General features: G+C 47.1%; 1 protein-coding gene across 2 annotated transcripts; it reads right to left on the reverse strand.

The window, feature by feature from the left end:
* Positions 1-11778: 11778 nt before the first annotated feature.
* LOC146631414 (uncharacterized) lies at positions 11779-14639 on the reverse strand. 2 transcript variants are annotated; one of them, XM_085353663.1, is made up of 2 exons: positions 14393-14639; positions 11779-12727 (listed from the first exon to the last, which is right to left on the reverse strand). In XM_085353663.1, exons 1-2 carry the CDS (start codon positions 14577-14579, stop codon positions 11952-11954), a joined length of 963 nt encoding a protein of 320 aa, XP_085209789.1. In that variant the 5' UTR covers positions 14580-14639; the 3' UTR covers positions 11779-11951. The 2 variants fall into 2 exon arrangements, with proteins under 2 accessions (XP_085209789.1, XP_085209788.1); XM_085353662.1 differs by having other exon boundaries at positions 14363-14639.
* Between the last annotated feature and the right edge of the window lie 254 nt (positions 14640-14893).

The raw sequence follows: 14893 nt of genomic DNA on the forward strand, positions 1-14893 counted from the left end.
CATGCCAGGTGAGCATGTCTACACCTGAACAACAGATACCCCGTGCCAGGTGATCATACTGATGCCAGCGGGCTTCCTTAATCACTGGGCACCATCTTACCCACAATCCACTTGGCCTGGCTGCGCCCCATCTGCACTGGCTGCTCCCTTTATACTGGAGTGCAGCCAACAGAGCAGACCACAGCCACACAGTCTGCTGCTACATGTTCTAGAGTTACCTCGGCTTTTATCACTAAAGCTCACAAAAGGTTCGTTTCCTGCCACTACATCTGATCTGTTACACTGAAACAGCTTCTATAATACATCTATGTATCTGTACGATCATAAGGACACATTTACTGTATATCACTGCCATCTGCTGACTAAACACATGAACTGCAGCATCACGTAACCACAGCCAGGTTTCTCCTACAGGATCATATATATTATTACCCCTTTGTCTGTGTTCAGAGTATGAAACGCTGTCATGCTGATAACCAGAGTGTCACAAACAGGAGAAGAACTTCAGTTCTTACGACTGATTAAACACAGAGCATCTAAGACCTTGTCTTCCAGTAACACCAGCATACTTCCTTCAACGTGCACATTAAGCACATGTGCAATATTTATGCTGAAAAGCGAGTCCGTTCATTACTCGACTGGGTTACTGTAAATCATTATTATCAGGCTGCTCTTTGTGTTGTTATATCACTGCTGCATCATTAGTGACTGATGGAGTTTTAATGTTGTGGGGCAGGGGTGTCCAACCAGCTATGAGCCAGTCCTGCAGGTTTGAGATCTCACCCTGGGTCAGCACACCTGAATCACATGATTAGTTCATCACCAGGCCTCTGGAGAACTTCAGGACATGTTGAGGAGGTCATTTAGATCAGCTGTGTTGGATCAGGGACACATCTAAAACCTGCAGGACACCGGCCCTCCAGGCCTGGGGTTGGACACCCCTGCTGTAGGGTCTTCACCCTATGAAGTGCTGTAAGTCAGCTGTTATAGTGAGCTGTTGGTATACACAGTCAACTGAAGTGAATGAAACCGGTCATTCTGTTTCATGTTATTGTGTGAATGCCGTGGCCTCTTTATTCTTTCTTCTACCTTATTATTCTAGCTGCTCCGACCTTTGCTGGTTAACTCCTCCCTCAGTTTTCATCCGATTTTCACCATTCAAACTTTAAACTGTTCTGCTCCTTCTGCTGATGCCTACTATATCTTTTGGTGCTCATAACTTTTATACTTTTTGAGATACTAAGCTTTTTATGCCATTTTTGGCCCATTTTGCTGACAGGGACCACATTACCAGTTTTGCTTGCTGGGCTGAGCCGTGTTTTAGCTCAGTGAGATGAGGGCCGGTTCGAATCCCGCTTATGGCAACATTTCCAGAGTGTAAACAGTTCAACTGTTTTCACTCTTTTCAACACAATTTTCAGCTTTTTCACCTCTTTTTAGCACAATTGAGTTTCTTCTGCACAGTGCACATTTTTCTCTCATCATATCTTTGTTTGAGATCAGAACTGGTTTGGCTCAGTGGGATGAGCAGCCGCCGTGAGATTCGGTGGCAAAAGGTTCGAATCCTACATGTGACAATTGCTGGACATCTTCCCTGCTTGCGTGTGTTGCCAGGGCAACTTGTCAACCGAATGTAATACATGTAATCTGCTTCCTTAACGCTGCTTAGTGTACCCTTTCGAATACAAGTTTTCAGCCAAGAGTTGAGTGTTTTCAGCAGGCAGTTCTCCTTCAGATTCCACTGCACGGCATTCACACGGCATTTTCGCAGGAAATGCAACTTTTTCTAGTTTTATTTCATTTTTAGGGCTACTACAGTGTGAAGCTGTGCTGGGTGAACTGGTCAGAGCCATTATAGGCCTGGGATCGTTGGCCAATGTCAGGAAGCAACTTCAATGATCAAATATACATTGAGCAGCTGGCTAGATGGGCATTGTTCCTGACGTTCCCCCATCCTAAGTACAAAAGCAAACATGTTTTCAGAAAAGAACACGTTAAAGAGTTAAAGTGTGAGCTGTGGGCGTGTTTGGGACTCTGCAGCCGAGCTCTTAGACAGACAGAGCAGCTGAGTGTGTTTGGACATGGCAAACCACAGTGAAGCATCTCTTTAACCCAAGGGTGTGCTCTCAGGCGGTTAGAGGGTCTTGTATGTGATTGTAGTGTTCGTGAGAAAGTTCGTCAGCCTACTGATAGCAGCGCATCGATTCACTCAGTAAAGGAACACGTCTGTGTCCTGAGTGTGCAGAACCCCACCCAGCAGGAAAGCACCAAACGAAGCTGACCGCCCCGACATGCTGTGGTAGACGTCGATCCAGAGCCCCCGTGTGCAGCACAGTGTGGACAGAGGGGAACTCTGTGCTGGGGCAATAATGAGGACTGAAGCTGGGCCAGCCTGAGGTCAGATCAAAGCCTGTGAGCTGAGAGGACATGGCGTTTGAATCTCTCTGATCTTATTTTATCAGCCTTTCCTCTGCTGTGTGAAGCTGTCGACTCCAGAGACAATTATTAGATCAAACTTCAGTGTCGACAGCTCACATCAACTCTGAAATGACTTCTACAAGCACAGGCGCCTCACTTCCTGTGAAAGCTCTGTGTGTGCTGACAGCAGTACAGAGAATGTAACATCTATACAGGCTCATGTAAGTGAACACACACTGATCTGAACACTATAATTATTACAATCAGTACTGTCAGCTGCACACTCCTGCCCTGCATGCTCACATGCTCCCTGCTCTCCTCTATCTTTGCCTGACAGCAGTGAAGCGCACCGTAGGCGCCTGGGCTCATCCTTCATGTACATCTTATTCTTTATGATGTTTGATTCGACAGAGGTGTTCGGTCAGGTGGCCTTCTTCATCTATGTGACCTGGGAGTGCCGGGTCCACTGGCTGTGGCCCCCTGTGGCTACATGAGGTGTGGAAACTCAGCAGAATTTGGTTCTTGTCCTTAAAATGTGAAGCTTTCATAAAGACAAAGGTTTGCTGTTGTTAAAGCTCATTAATGTTAATCCTGAAACCTGATTATGTGCTTATGCGTTGACCATGGGACAGTCTGTGCCTCAGATGCCCTCTAGTGGGAAAAAGGAACTACAAGCAGATTAACTCTGACTCTTTTGAATGTATTAGAGGACTTATACATCATTTATTACTGGGCTGGAAACTACACAAACACAGGGTAGGTGCATTAGGCTCTCATTACAAGTCAATACATCCATACAGCTACTCTGTGGCTGCAAAACACACAGATCACAGCCGCTATCCAGTATAGGAACAGCAGGAATATGACAGGCACACAACAGGAAGACATGCTGCATGTATGCAGGTCACAGAAACGTAGAACAAGGCTCCAAAGATCACACATTAGAGAAGAACAAAGCTGTCCAATCACTGTTGTTCTTTAGCGTCCACATGAACCTGCTGCTGCATGTCCTCAGTGCTGTAACCTCAATACAGAAGGTTTATACACAAAGCACTGGGCTGATCAGCATCCACCACAGCTAGTTACGTCATATGAGACATAATAATTGTTAGGTATTTTAGTACCATGGTAGCATTTACTGGATATTGTTTTATAGTGACATTATGCAGGAAAACTCTGTCATTCAATAAGGCCCCTTTGTTTTAGTTATTGTTCTCTTTGACCCAAGAATTGATGTGTGAGAATCACAGGCTGGTACAAGGTTGAAATACCACAGAGATCACTCCCTCAGCTACATTAGTTTCTTAATCTTTTAGACGCCTGTTGAAGGCCAAATGGTTTGTTTCAGATTTCACTAATGTAAGAACTCTTCGTTTTGTGCCTTGAAAATATGTCGCTGAGATAATCACAATTGTAGCTGAACTAATAAACTACACAAAGGATGCTTCTTCACCCACGGGCAGGAAGACGCTGCCTTATCTTGGTCTGTACTGGTTTAAACTGATAATCTGCTGTCTCATGAATTTTACCCTCTATATAAACTGTTGTACTTGTGAATAAAGTTGAGTCACTTTGGGAAGACAATCTAAAGCAGTCTCTGTTTTCTTGTTCTCCCAAGCTGCTCCCGAGCTGCTCGTACTAACACGCTGAATGGCATGCTTGAATATTACTTGAGAATATATTTGACTGTGTTACAGACTAAGGGACATTCTCTGCTGATAGGTGAAGGTACATTCTCTGCTGATAGACGTCCACGCCTCGGAGGAAGCCGATCCACGGAGTAGGCCCTGGAAACCGTTTCCTTCAATAATCAATCGTGATCATTGACACACTGTTAGCTGCCAGCCTGAGGCAGTGCGTGCTCTGTTAACACTGTTAGGACACAGACACTGGTCAGCACCGCTGATGACTCCTCACACAGCTGGGACAGGCTTACCAATGCTCTATAACACACAGCTAAGTTTCTTCTGAGTGGACGAACATGACAAAGTGCTGTTTGATAGCTGCTGTTGGCGAACACCACACAAACTCCTCTAAATCGGCTTTCCGATGTGATGCAGTTCCGGCGCTCACGGCCATACCTGCCTCGCTGTGCGCTCAGGCTGCAGACCCGGGGCCTAAGTTGAAGCCCTTTAAATGTCCTCGTTCGGTCGTCCTCTGCAATGACACCTCCTCTCCCACATCACACAAAGGCCTCTGCAGATGCACACAGCCAGGCTGGGACGCTCAGCTCCGCAGACTATCTTTATTTGCAATTTGCGCAGAGCAGCAGAAATCCCACAAAACCGCAGCATCATCCAGAAAATGCGCAGAGAGAAGCGCGGTGGGGGAGGGGGGGGGGGTATCTGGCGCACCGAGTGGCCGGTAAACGATGCAAATTACGTGTAAACTGCGCTCCGAGCCCCTGGGACGTGGCTCAGGCTGCAGCATTTTTCACATCATCGGTTCTCCTCGGGATCCAGTGCGGCCGGAACCAGGACACCACCCGATGCGTCAGCGCTATGGGAGCCACGACTATGCCCATCATAGAGCCTCCATCACGGTGGAAAGTACAAACGGTCCGCTTACCTGCGATTGTCAGCCGCTCCACTTTCCGCTTCACCACCGGGCACCGTCAGCTCGGCATCAGAAAACTATCCACCTCCTCCTCTGTGCTCTTTCTCGTTAATGCAGTGCAGGGCTCTCCTCCGGCTCGCTCCCTCTCCGTTGTGGTCTCCGCACCTCCTCCCTCCTTGTCTGCGCTCTCTCGGGTCTGCTAGCGAGCATCCGGGTGTGCAGATGTGTGCACATGGAGCTGATGGGCAGGTGGTGGAGCTGGAGGACAAAGAAAAGAGGGAGAATTCAAAGTGCAAAAGATGAGAGAGGTTTGATTTTTGTGACAGGGTTCAAGCAAAAACTAGGCGCGTGCATGTGCTGGCTTTATTCTACTTTGACAGTTTGTAGGGCAGTCAAAGGAAAACATTTACATTTTAGAAGCTTTTGCTATAATGGACATACAGACTGATAAGAAACGTCAGATACAACCCCCATACATCTCTACACAGCGCAGCAGCAAGCAGCACGGCTTGAAGTAACGCTGTATGGCAGTGCTGTCATTTTGGCCTTCAAATCAATCTGCTGAGCTTGAAGGAGAGGTCAAAGGTCAAATGGGATACAGTAGACCTGTAAGAATCAGCAGCTCTTTAGTGGGCTGGACGCAGATGTGTGAGGCTCTCTGATGTAACTGTGAAGCTGAACACCTTCATCTTCTGTCAGTGCGGCAGCAGCCCGGGTGGCTAACACACTGTCGTCTATGTTAGCTAACTAGTGACAGCATCCATAACTGAGTGACTCACACTGAAGCTGAGAATAGGTGTGAGGGCGTGGCTTTAGTGCCGCAACAGTGAGTCCATGTTAAGACAACATTAACACAGGTAATCTGGGCAGCATTGCTCACATGAGAGCACAGGTGTAGACCACTAAGTGCCTGGAAATATTTGTTTTTGTATGTCAATCATTGTGGAACTAAACTCGTGAGTCAGTGAGCATTTTATTCAGTGCCAGAGAAAGTGAGAAGCACTGAACCTTGAGGTGGACACTGATCCTCGCAGCTGCAGGAATACCAGCCCATAAAACGCAGCATCTTAATATCCATGCAATACGTGATGGTGCTGTCAGGGAGCTGTTACAAGGACCAAAGCAATGACACTGAACCAGCTGACCTCCACAGAGCCCCCGTACATCACATTCATTTATTTCAGCCTCTACATATGACTCACGGTTCAGCACTGCAACTCTTTAGGAAGTCTGACACGTTGTGTTGTATTTGTAGACGCTAAAAAAGTAAGTGGATACACAGTTTTATGGGCTCTGCATAGAACTGCAGTGCATTCTGGGTGTTCAACCAAAACCAGGACCGATGCCAACAGCAAACAAAGAGGGAAATATACCAGTGAAGTCTGACACACAGTGTGACGCTAACGATGAGGAACATTCTTAGAAGAAATTCAGAGTGATGGGAACATAAGGTGCCTCGATTTATAGGAAACACCATACTGTGCTATACTCGTGACCCGTCACCTGCAAACAAGGGCACAGTTATAAACCAGTTCCAGCTCTCATGGAGACGTGGTGGAGCCAGTCAGGCACCACTGGTTCTGTAATACATGCAGAGCATCTCCTCACCCTGGACTCAAAGTCAGCGTCACTGTCCTGTGTACAGTCATACACAGAATCTGAAGCCCTCAGTGGACACTAAAACAATATAAAGACTCACTCTTTTTACAGTTTATTTTACACAATAGTTCATATTCTGCTGTGATCAGTTTACTTGTTTATATTTTTACATCCCATTGCACATATTTAATAGTATTTAATACTGCAATGTAGTAGTTTCGACATTTATTACAGCAGTGTTTGTGTTTGCATACATCCTTCACATTACTGCCACCTTCTGGCTGCAGTCAGCAAAATCCTGCTGCTCACATACAAGGTCTTAAATAATCAGGCCCCATCTTATCTTAATGACCTTGTAGTACCATATCACCCTATTAGAGCACTTCGCTCTCGCTCTGCAGGCCTACTTGTTGTTCCTAGAGTATTTAAAAGTAGAATGGGAGGCAGAGCCTTCAGTTTTCAGGCCCCTCTTCTGTGGAACCAGCTTCCAGTTTGGATTCAGGAGACAGACACTATCTCTACTTTCAAGATTAGGCTTCAAACTTTCCTTTTTGCTAAAGCATATAGTTAGGGCTGGACCAGGTGACCCTGAATCCTCCCTTAGTTATGCTGCAATAGACGTAGGCTGCCGGGGATTCCCATGATGCACTGGGTGTTTCTTCTTCACTCACTATGTGTTAACAGACCTCTCTGCACTGAATCATATCTGTTATTAACCTCTGTCTCTCTTCCACAGCATGTCTTTATCCTGTCTTCCTTCTCTCACCCCAACCAATCACAGCAGATGGCCCGCCCCCTCCCTGAGCCTGGTTCTGCCGGAGGTTTCTTCCTGTTAAAAGGGAGTTTTTCCTTCCCACTGTCGCCAAAGTGCTTGCTCATCTTATTGTAGGGTCATTACCTTACAGCAGGGGTGCCCAATCCCGGTCCCCGAGAGCTACCGTCCTGCAGCTTTTAGATGCATCCTTGTTCCCACACACCCGAATCAAATGAATGGCTTGTTATCAGGCCTTTGCCAAACATGATGGCATGCTGAAGAGGTAATCAAACCATTTGATTCAGCTGTGTTGGAGTAGGGATGCATCTAAAAGCTGCAGGATAGTAGCTCTCGAGGACTGGGATTGGGCAGCCCTGCCTTACAGTATAAGGTGCAGTGAGGTGACTGTGGTGATTTGGTGCTACATAAATACAAAGCGACCTGAGAGCTGACAAAGCTCCGTCACTGCTGGTTTTCAGTCAGATCTGGGGGGCAGCTGGTCCATGGACAGCTTACACAGTGGGGTATGTGTGAGTATGTGTGAGCTGAACCTTCACCCCTGCTGAGCATCCATGCAGGCAGGGGCGGGACTTTGTTTCGATGGGCACACCAGGCAGCCAATCACATGCAAAGACAGACTGGGATCATACCATTATGTGAAAGAAGAAAGGGGGGCAGACGTTCTGAAGACGGGGAGTGTAGCGGTCCAGGTCCACAGAGAGACGGGGAGCTGGGTAAAGTCATTTTCCACTGTGGAGGACAAACACTTTCAAACTTGTCCATCACAGCAACACAAACTGCCTCCTTTAAAAAGACTCGATGTGCAGTTCAGTATTGACAGTGACATCACATGAAGTGCATATAAAGTGTGTCTGAATGGCAGAGATGCAGACATGTGTGCATGTGGCACAGAGCCATGGCTCAGTGTCTGAGTCAGCTTGAAGCCGTTTATGATTCTGAACCACAAACAAGCTCAAACTTTGGACTTTGAAGCCTCTGTTCTTCACTCTGCACTGCAGAAATGTCAGGTTTTTACAACTACAGGTAACAAAAGAAAACAAAAAGCTAATAAAACTGGACAGTAAGGACAATGAGCCACACATCAGCTGACAGACCAGAGAAACCAGTTTGTGACAGCTTGTCAGTCTGGTGGACAGGCTCTCCTCCACACTGTTCTCATTCATAAAGTGCTTACAGAGCTGAGCATTACAGCTAAAGAGAGCGAGAGTGGACAGTACGTCCTCGGCTCATCATAAACTCATTGTGGCAGAACAAAAGTTGATAGGTTTGTAGCTTGAACCTATTCGCTGGAACGTTGAGGACAATATAATTACACAGCAAGCAAGACACGAGTAGGCAAAGTTCTTCATGTTTCTCGTGCACGGGAGAGACCGGACAGACGCCGTTCCTTCGCTTGACCACAGTTGCTCTCGTCCGTTCCCCCGTAACACTGTTGTTTTATTGAGGTTACGTGAATATGCATAGGGTCATTAACATATGACGTCTACATACACACAAAGAGTACCGTGTGTGTGTGTGTGTGTGTGTGAGTGTGTGTGTCTGTGTGTGTGTGTGTGTGTCTGTGTGTGTGTGTGTGTGTGTGTGTGAGGTCCAGATGTGACCCTGTGAAGACTCCCCCAAAGCTGGTGCCAGGAGTCTAGCGGTCCATCTGAACAAAGGGCTCTTATACTTAAACAGATATAAGTGTGTTTGCTAAACCATATATCAGCAAGAGAAGATACGACCTCTCCTAGGAGGTGTGTGATCTATGCCAGAACACTCTGTAGAGGGAGTGAACGCCCTCCCCCTTCATGCTACACAGAGTTGTTACAGACCTCCTAGGATGAGACATTCTTTCAATCTACAAATGATTATACACTTCTAAGCACATATGAGTAAATATTTCTAAGCATAAATGACAATCAACAATACAAAACTTAACAAAAGTGACTCTTATTGCTCCTGTCAACATGAACCAATGTAAAAATATTGGCCACAGCCACCCAGCCTGCTGACGTCTCGTTCTGCACTGACAGAAGATGAACGTGTTTTTAAAACGGATTTGTTGAAGCCAGCTTCACAGTTACATCAGAGGGCGGGGCTCCACTACGCACACCAGCCTTCATACGCTTTCATGTCACAGGTCATGAAGGGAGCTGCTGTAACAAACCTGGCTGATGGAGGCCAGCCTCCCAGGCTGCTCCGCTCGGTTTCTGTCAGAGATCAGCAGGGTGGACGATTCTGAGCACTTAGAGCTGGGAGAGGCACCACTCCCACTTCACCTCCATCTGAACTGAACATCCCATGGTGGGCCATGCTCATGAGATCTGAGCTTAGGAGTATTTAATCAGAGAGCCAGCCCAGGCCCTGGATCCTGACGATCCACAGGCTGTATTTAATATTTACAACTTCAAATGAAATCAGAGACGTTTCCAAACTGGAGAAACAAAGAATTTAAACTGGGTGTCATTTTAATGACAGTGTTGAAAGTAATGATTGGACTGGTGGTGAGGTGTGCGTGTTCCAGTAGGACAGGGGTGGGCACTCTCAGTCCACGAGGGCCGGTGTCCTGCAGGTTTTAGATCTCACCTTGGGTCAACACACCTGAATCACATGATTAGTTCGTTACCAGGCCTCTGGGGAACTGCAGGACATGTTGGCTGTGTCCCAATTCAGAGACCGCACGCTTGAAGCACGCATTTTAAGTGCGGTTACGTCACCGCCACGCGACGACGGCTGTCCCAATTCGAAGTGTACTTCAAATACGCCTCGGTTTCCCCAAATATCAAGCGTGGTCCGGTGCACGCTTCATGGTCCCATATATCCCACAATTCATAGTGCGGCGGTGGGTGTGGATAATTTTGCGGCAAAATACGGCAGAAGGGAGCGGCTGAAGAGTGAACTGTCAGAAAGAAGTACTGAATATGACGTTGTTACGAGTTCAAAAATTGGGGATGGAGACAAGAGGAAAAACCACAATACCGGTAACAACACTGGTCCGGCCGGGTTGAGTCAAACCATGATTTTAATAGTCACACGTGTGGGAGATGGACACCGTACGCAGACAGCCTCAGATCTCCAAATGGTGGAGCATTGATCAAACTCTCTCTGGTGCCTCCACCTTATCATAAAAGCCTAAACATTCACATGCTTTCTCTCACACGGCGCCTAAGCTACGACCTTGGCTCCCAGTTTATCTGCTCCTGCTGAGATGGGGCAGAAAACTCCAGCATATTCTGTTCTCTTCTAATCAGACAAATAAGGCGATGACTTTCTACGAACAGTATTTCTTATAACATCATAAAACAATATCATTCATCCACAATAAATCAGCAGTTTAATGTAATGCAAATCAGTTTAACTAATGCAATAGTTATCAGCTTCTTCTAATTCAGGAGCATAATGCAAACTAAAACTACATAATAATTCACAATCTTTAGTTAGGGGCATAACATGGCATAAAATAATATTATAATTTAACAACGTCACTTATTTATGTGCGAATGTTTAATAATGAAGAACATTAAACATTACTGTTGGTCACATGTCAGCAAAGTCATGTGACATTAGTGACGTTTGTACTAACTTGGTTTCAAAGCCTTTTAAATATACGCCGTTCAATAGTCGACCTTAATCTGACAGAGACTCTGATGATTTATGGATAATTAAAGTCAGTCATATATCCACAAACACAACAAGCTGAAAGTCAGTGATGCTGCTCGGTTTCCTGAACATCACGGCACAAGCAGGATTCACTGCACTGTTAATGTGAGCTGTGTTATATTGCTGCCTCTGTTCGGTGGTGTCGAGCCAAACGCACTTTAACGTGTGTTTGAACGAGCTGACGGTTCACTCGTTAAGCTGAAAGAAAGATGCTTTAATCACAGCAGTCACACATGTGTCCACTGCACCATACTCAACTAATCAAAGTGATGTCATGATAAAAATGAATGAACAACAAAACATTTTTCTCCTTCATTTCTGTCAAACAAAGCTGAATATAACATTTCTCACGGTTAGTATTAAGGTTGCTAGGCAACCTGAACAGCGCGACGGAGGCTAGACCGTCCCATTTCACAAGCCTCTCACTTCCGCACTTCTCGTACTTCCTAGTACGCACCGTACGTAGTGCGCGTACTTCAAGCGTGCAGACCCTGAATTGGGACACAGCCGTTGAGGAGCTACTGTAGCCATTTAAATCAGCTGTGTTGGTTGGAGGACACAAAGCCTGCAGGGACACCGGCCCTCGTGGACTGAGTAGGATGTCATGTTCTCAGATTGCCACACTGAGCCTTCCACAGACAGTGCAGAGAAGGAAACAAAGCATTATGAACCATGTTCAGGAACGGTCTGTGGCCTTAGAAACAGCACGGCTAATTCTCACAATAATACAAAGATACAAAAGTGCAGCATTGAAAGAGAAGACAAAGGAGACATGGTTTACTCTCCCATCTTTAATGTCCAGCCTCGCCTGTCTGCGTAGCTACAACTACACTCATTAACACCAGCACACGTCACCGCATCTGCAGTTGTCATGTTTATTGCACAACAAGACACAAGCACACACCACCACTGTACACCACTAGAAGAAACAGTTCTTGGTGTTTACACATGAAGCGGGTTCCTACTGGGACAACTTGCAGTGTGGCGCTCGGCTCCAGCCGGCCCTCTCTCTGGTGTGAAGCCTGAAGTGGGTGTTAAGATGAGCTGACTGGTTGAAGCATTTCCCGCAGACGTGGCAGCGGAAAGGCTTCTCTCCGGTGTGGATGCGGTGGTGCCTCTTCAACATGCTCACGGTGGTGAAGCTCTTCCGGCACACCGCACAGCTGTATGGCTTCTCTTTGGTGTGCCAGCGCATGTGGACCTCCAGCTGGCAGGCAAAGTTGAAGCCCTTCCCGCACTCATTGCAGCTGTGCCACCTCTGGATGCTCTGGCTCGGATGATGGGGCCGCGATGACGACGCCTTCAGAGACTTTACATTTTTCATCTGCAGTATGTGAGCACTTTGCTTTCCGTTTGAGCGCAGCAGCCCCTTCACCTGCTGCTCATTTCTCACAGTCCTGTGTGTCTTTGCAGCGGTGGCACGAGAATCACTCTGAGCTGCGTTAGCGGCCGCTGGCAGGCTGTTACAGCACTGCTGCTTCCTGCTGTCCTCCCCGTCCGTCTCCGTCTTCACCTCTGGGGATGTAAGCGGAGGCAGCGAGGCGGTTTGGGCAGGTGGAGCATTTAACCTCAGCGGCTCAACGCTCCTGCAGTTTCCTTCCTCAGAGTTGCTTACCTGGTGCGAGCAGTGACTTTGAGCGTTTCTTTGTTCATCTTTGACGTGTGACAGCAGCCCTGCACTCCTTCCACACTCAGACGCACAGAGCTGACCGTCTTCCTGGGCCTGAGAGTGGGGTTCTGAAAGGTGACAGACATCACAGTCATGCTGGGTGGATTTATGCACAGTCAGTGAACACTACGATTCACAGTGGTGCTGTAGTGGACGCACAAATCTGCACATGTGAAGATGGCTGAAGCTGGAAACACGTTGAACACTGACTGTAAGTAAAAGCACTTTAATGCTGTATTTGCCTCCTTCCTCATTTTCTTTAAACACGCGTCACGTTTCAGATCATCACACCAAATGTGTCACCTTCGGCATCACTGAGGAGCACCTGGAAACACTCATCTACCTGCTTCGCTCTGCTTCTCCTGTTCTTTGCATCACTACCCACGCTCGATACTCTTGCTCTAGTCCAATCATCTTCTCGCCCGCATTCTTTGAGCCAATCAGCCTCCGCTTTGCATGCTTTAAATCTGTGCTCTCTGCCATTCAGACAACCCTCCTCGTCAGCCTCATTCTTCATCTTCACTACCACTGCATCCTGTCCTACATCCTATCTGCCATGATCGTGATCAGAGTCTAATCATTCATTTCTCTATCTCAGTGAATCATGTTCAGTTCTTCCAAGTGATCTGCCCTTATTGAACTTTAATAAGTAAATATAAACACTGTCTTGTTTTAAAGGGGGGAAGCTATCCAAGCCGAGCTGGCTCTAATAAACTAATGGATGTGTGACCCTGAGTGTTTCACAGCCTCAAGTCATTTATCACAGCAAAGCACAGTACTGGGATTAATGCTGATGAATAATATAGCGTAGTGCAAAGACACACACTCTTACACTCTGAGGCGATGGATGCTGCTATAAACAGAAATTTCTTTCGACTGATATACAGTTGGGGTCAGTGTAAGGGTCAGTGTAAGGGTGTCTAACAGATACACCCTACACATGTTGACTGGACACACACAGATTGTGCAGTTAGAGTGTGTCTCCCTGGTGTCTGGAGGTCTATCTACAGAAACGTGTTTCACAGGGACAAACTGAACGTGGGTGTTTTGGTTTCCAGCACACAAACCTTTTGCGATCTGCAACAACCAGAGTAAAAATTGTGAACGCAGTATTATTAATTGACGTGAGTCGAGTTCACACAGACGTGACTATGGTCTCGTTACACACAACGTCCTCGGTTTGTTGAAATAATCCCGTCCACACACTGGTCGCTACTGTACCGACACTCATCTTTCACTAAAGTCAAACGTCACTGTTTCCACGTCAAGGTGGTTAGAAAGGAGGCGGAGTCAACTGGACCCGCTCTCCCTACCCAGTGCGCGCTCCCGACGCAGGGGAAACCAGTTCTGTCGGGGATACCTACCCTCCCTACGACACCGGCACTGGGCATCAGTTAAAATCTTAACAACCAGGTTAAACGACTAGTACGTCTGGTACTGACTAGCGAAAACAGCGACGGTTAGCGATCACGTGTCTGGCTGTTTGAAACTGGCTCCTCAGGAAACTCTCTGACGTCATGTTTGTAGTCATCAGCCTGGGTTTAGCTGATTTTTACAGGTTAAACTACCAACAGTGTTGTTTCCAAACCCCAAAGAGCAAACTGACTTCGTGTGTCTGTGCTAGCACACCTGTGGGTAGCAGCGGTAGCTCCCACATAGCTCTATGTGGGAGCTACCGCTGGGACACTTGCGCTGGTTTTTACCAGTGAGCGCCGTGAGCCGATGCTCTTCACCTGACTGCAGCAGTAGCCGCTGGACGGCCACATTCAGGAGCCGTTTGAGTCGCTCGTTCTCCTCCTTGGAGCGCAGGATTTCACTCTGGTACTCCACCACCGTGTCTTTTACGGCGCGAAAAATGTCTTCGGCCGCCGCCGTGAGCCTGTCGTTCAGAAACACGTTGAGGAGCTCCAGCTTGGTCATGTTTTCAACCGCTTTCTCTCAAGGCTCGGTGTCCTTCTGTTTACATCCTCTCCGACGGAAGCTAAGATACACCGGCTTCTGCGAGCTGTGTGACGCCACCTGCTGCCTGGTGGCGTCACTTCCGCTTCGCCTTCTTCTTCTTCGACGTGTTTTTGGCGGTTGGCAAACAACAATGCGGTGCACTACCGCCACCAACTGGCTTGGAGGGTGGACCAGAATTCGCTCATACCAAATAATCAAAAATGAATGATCAAAAAAATACTACTATATCGTCATGTCTCTGCATACAAATTAGTCTTAGGAACTGAAATAAA

This window comes from Diplotaxodon limnothrissa, linkage group LG5 (assembly GCF_057381915.1).
Source record: "Diplotaxodon limnothrissa isolate DT_005_m linkage group LG5, D_limnothrissa_male_GT1.1, whole genome shotgun sequence".
NCBI lineage: Eukaryota > Metazoa > Chordata > Actinopteri > Cichliformes > Cichlidae > Diplotaxodon > Diplotaxodon limnothrissa.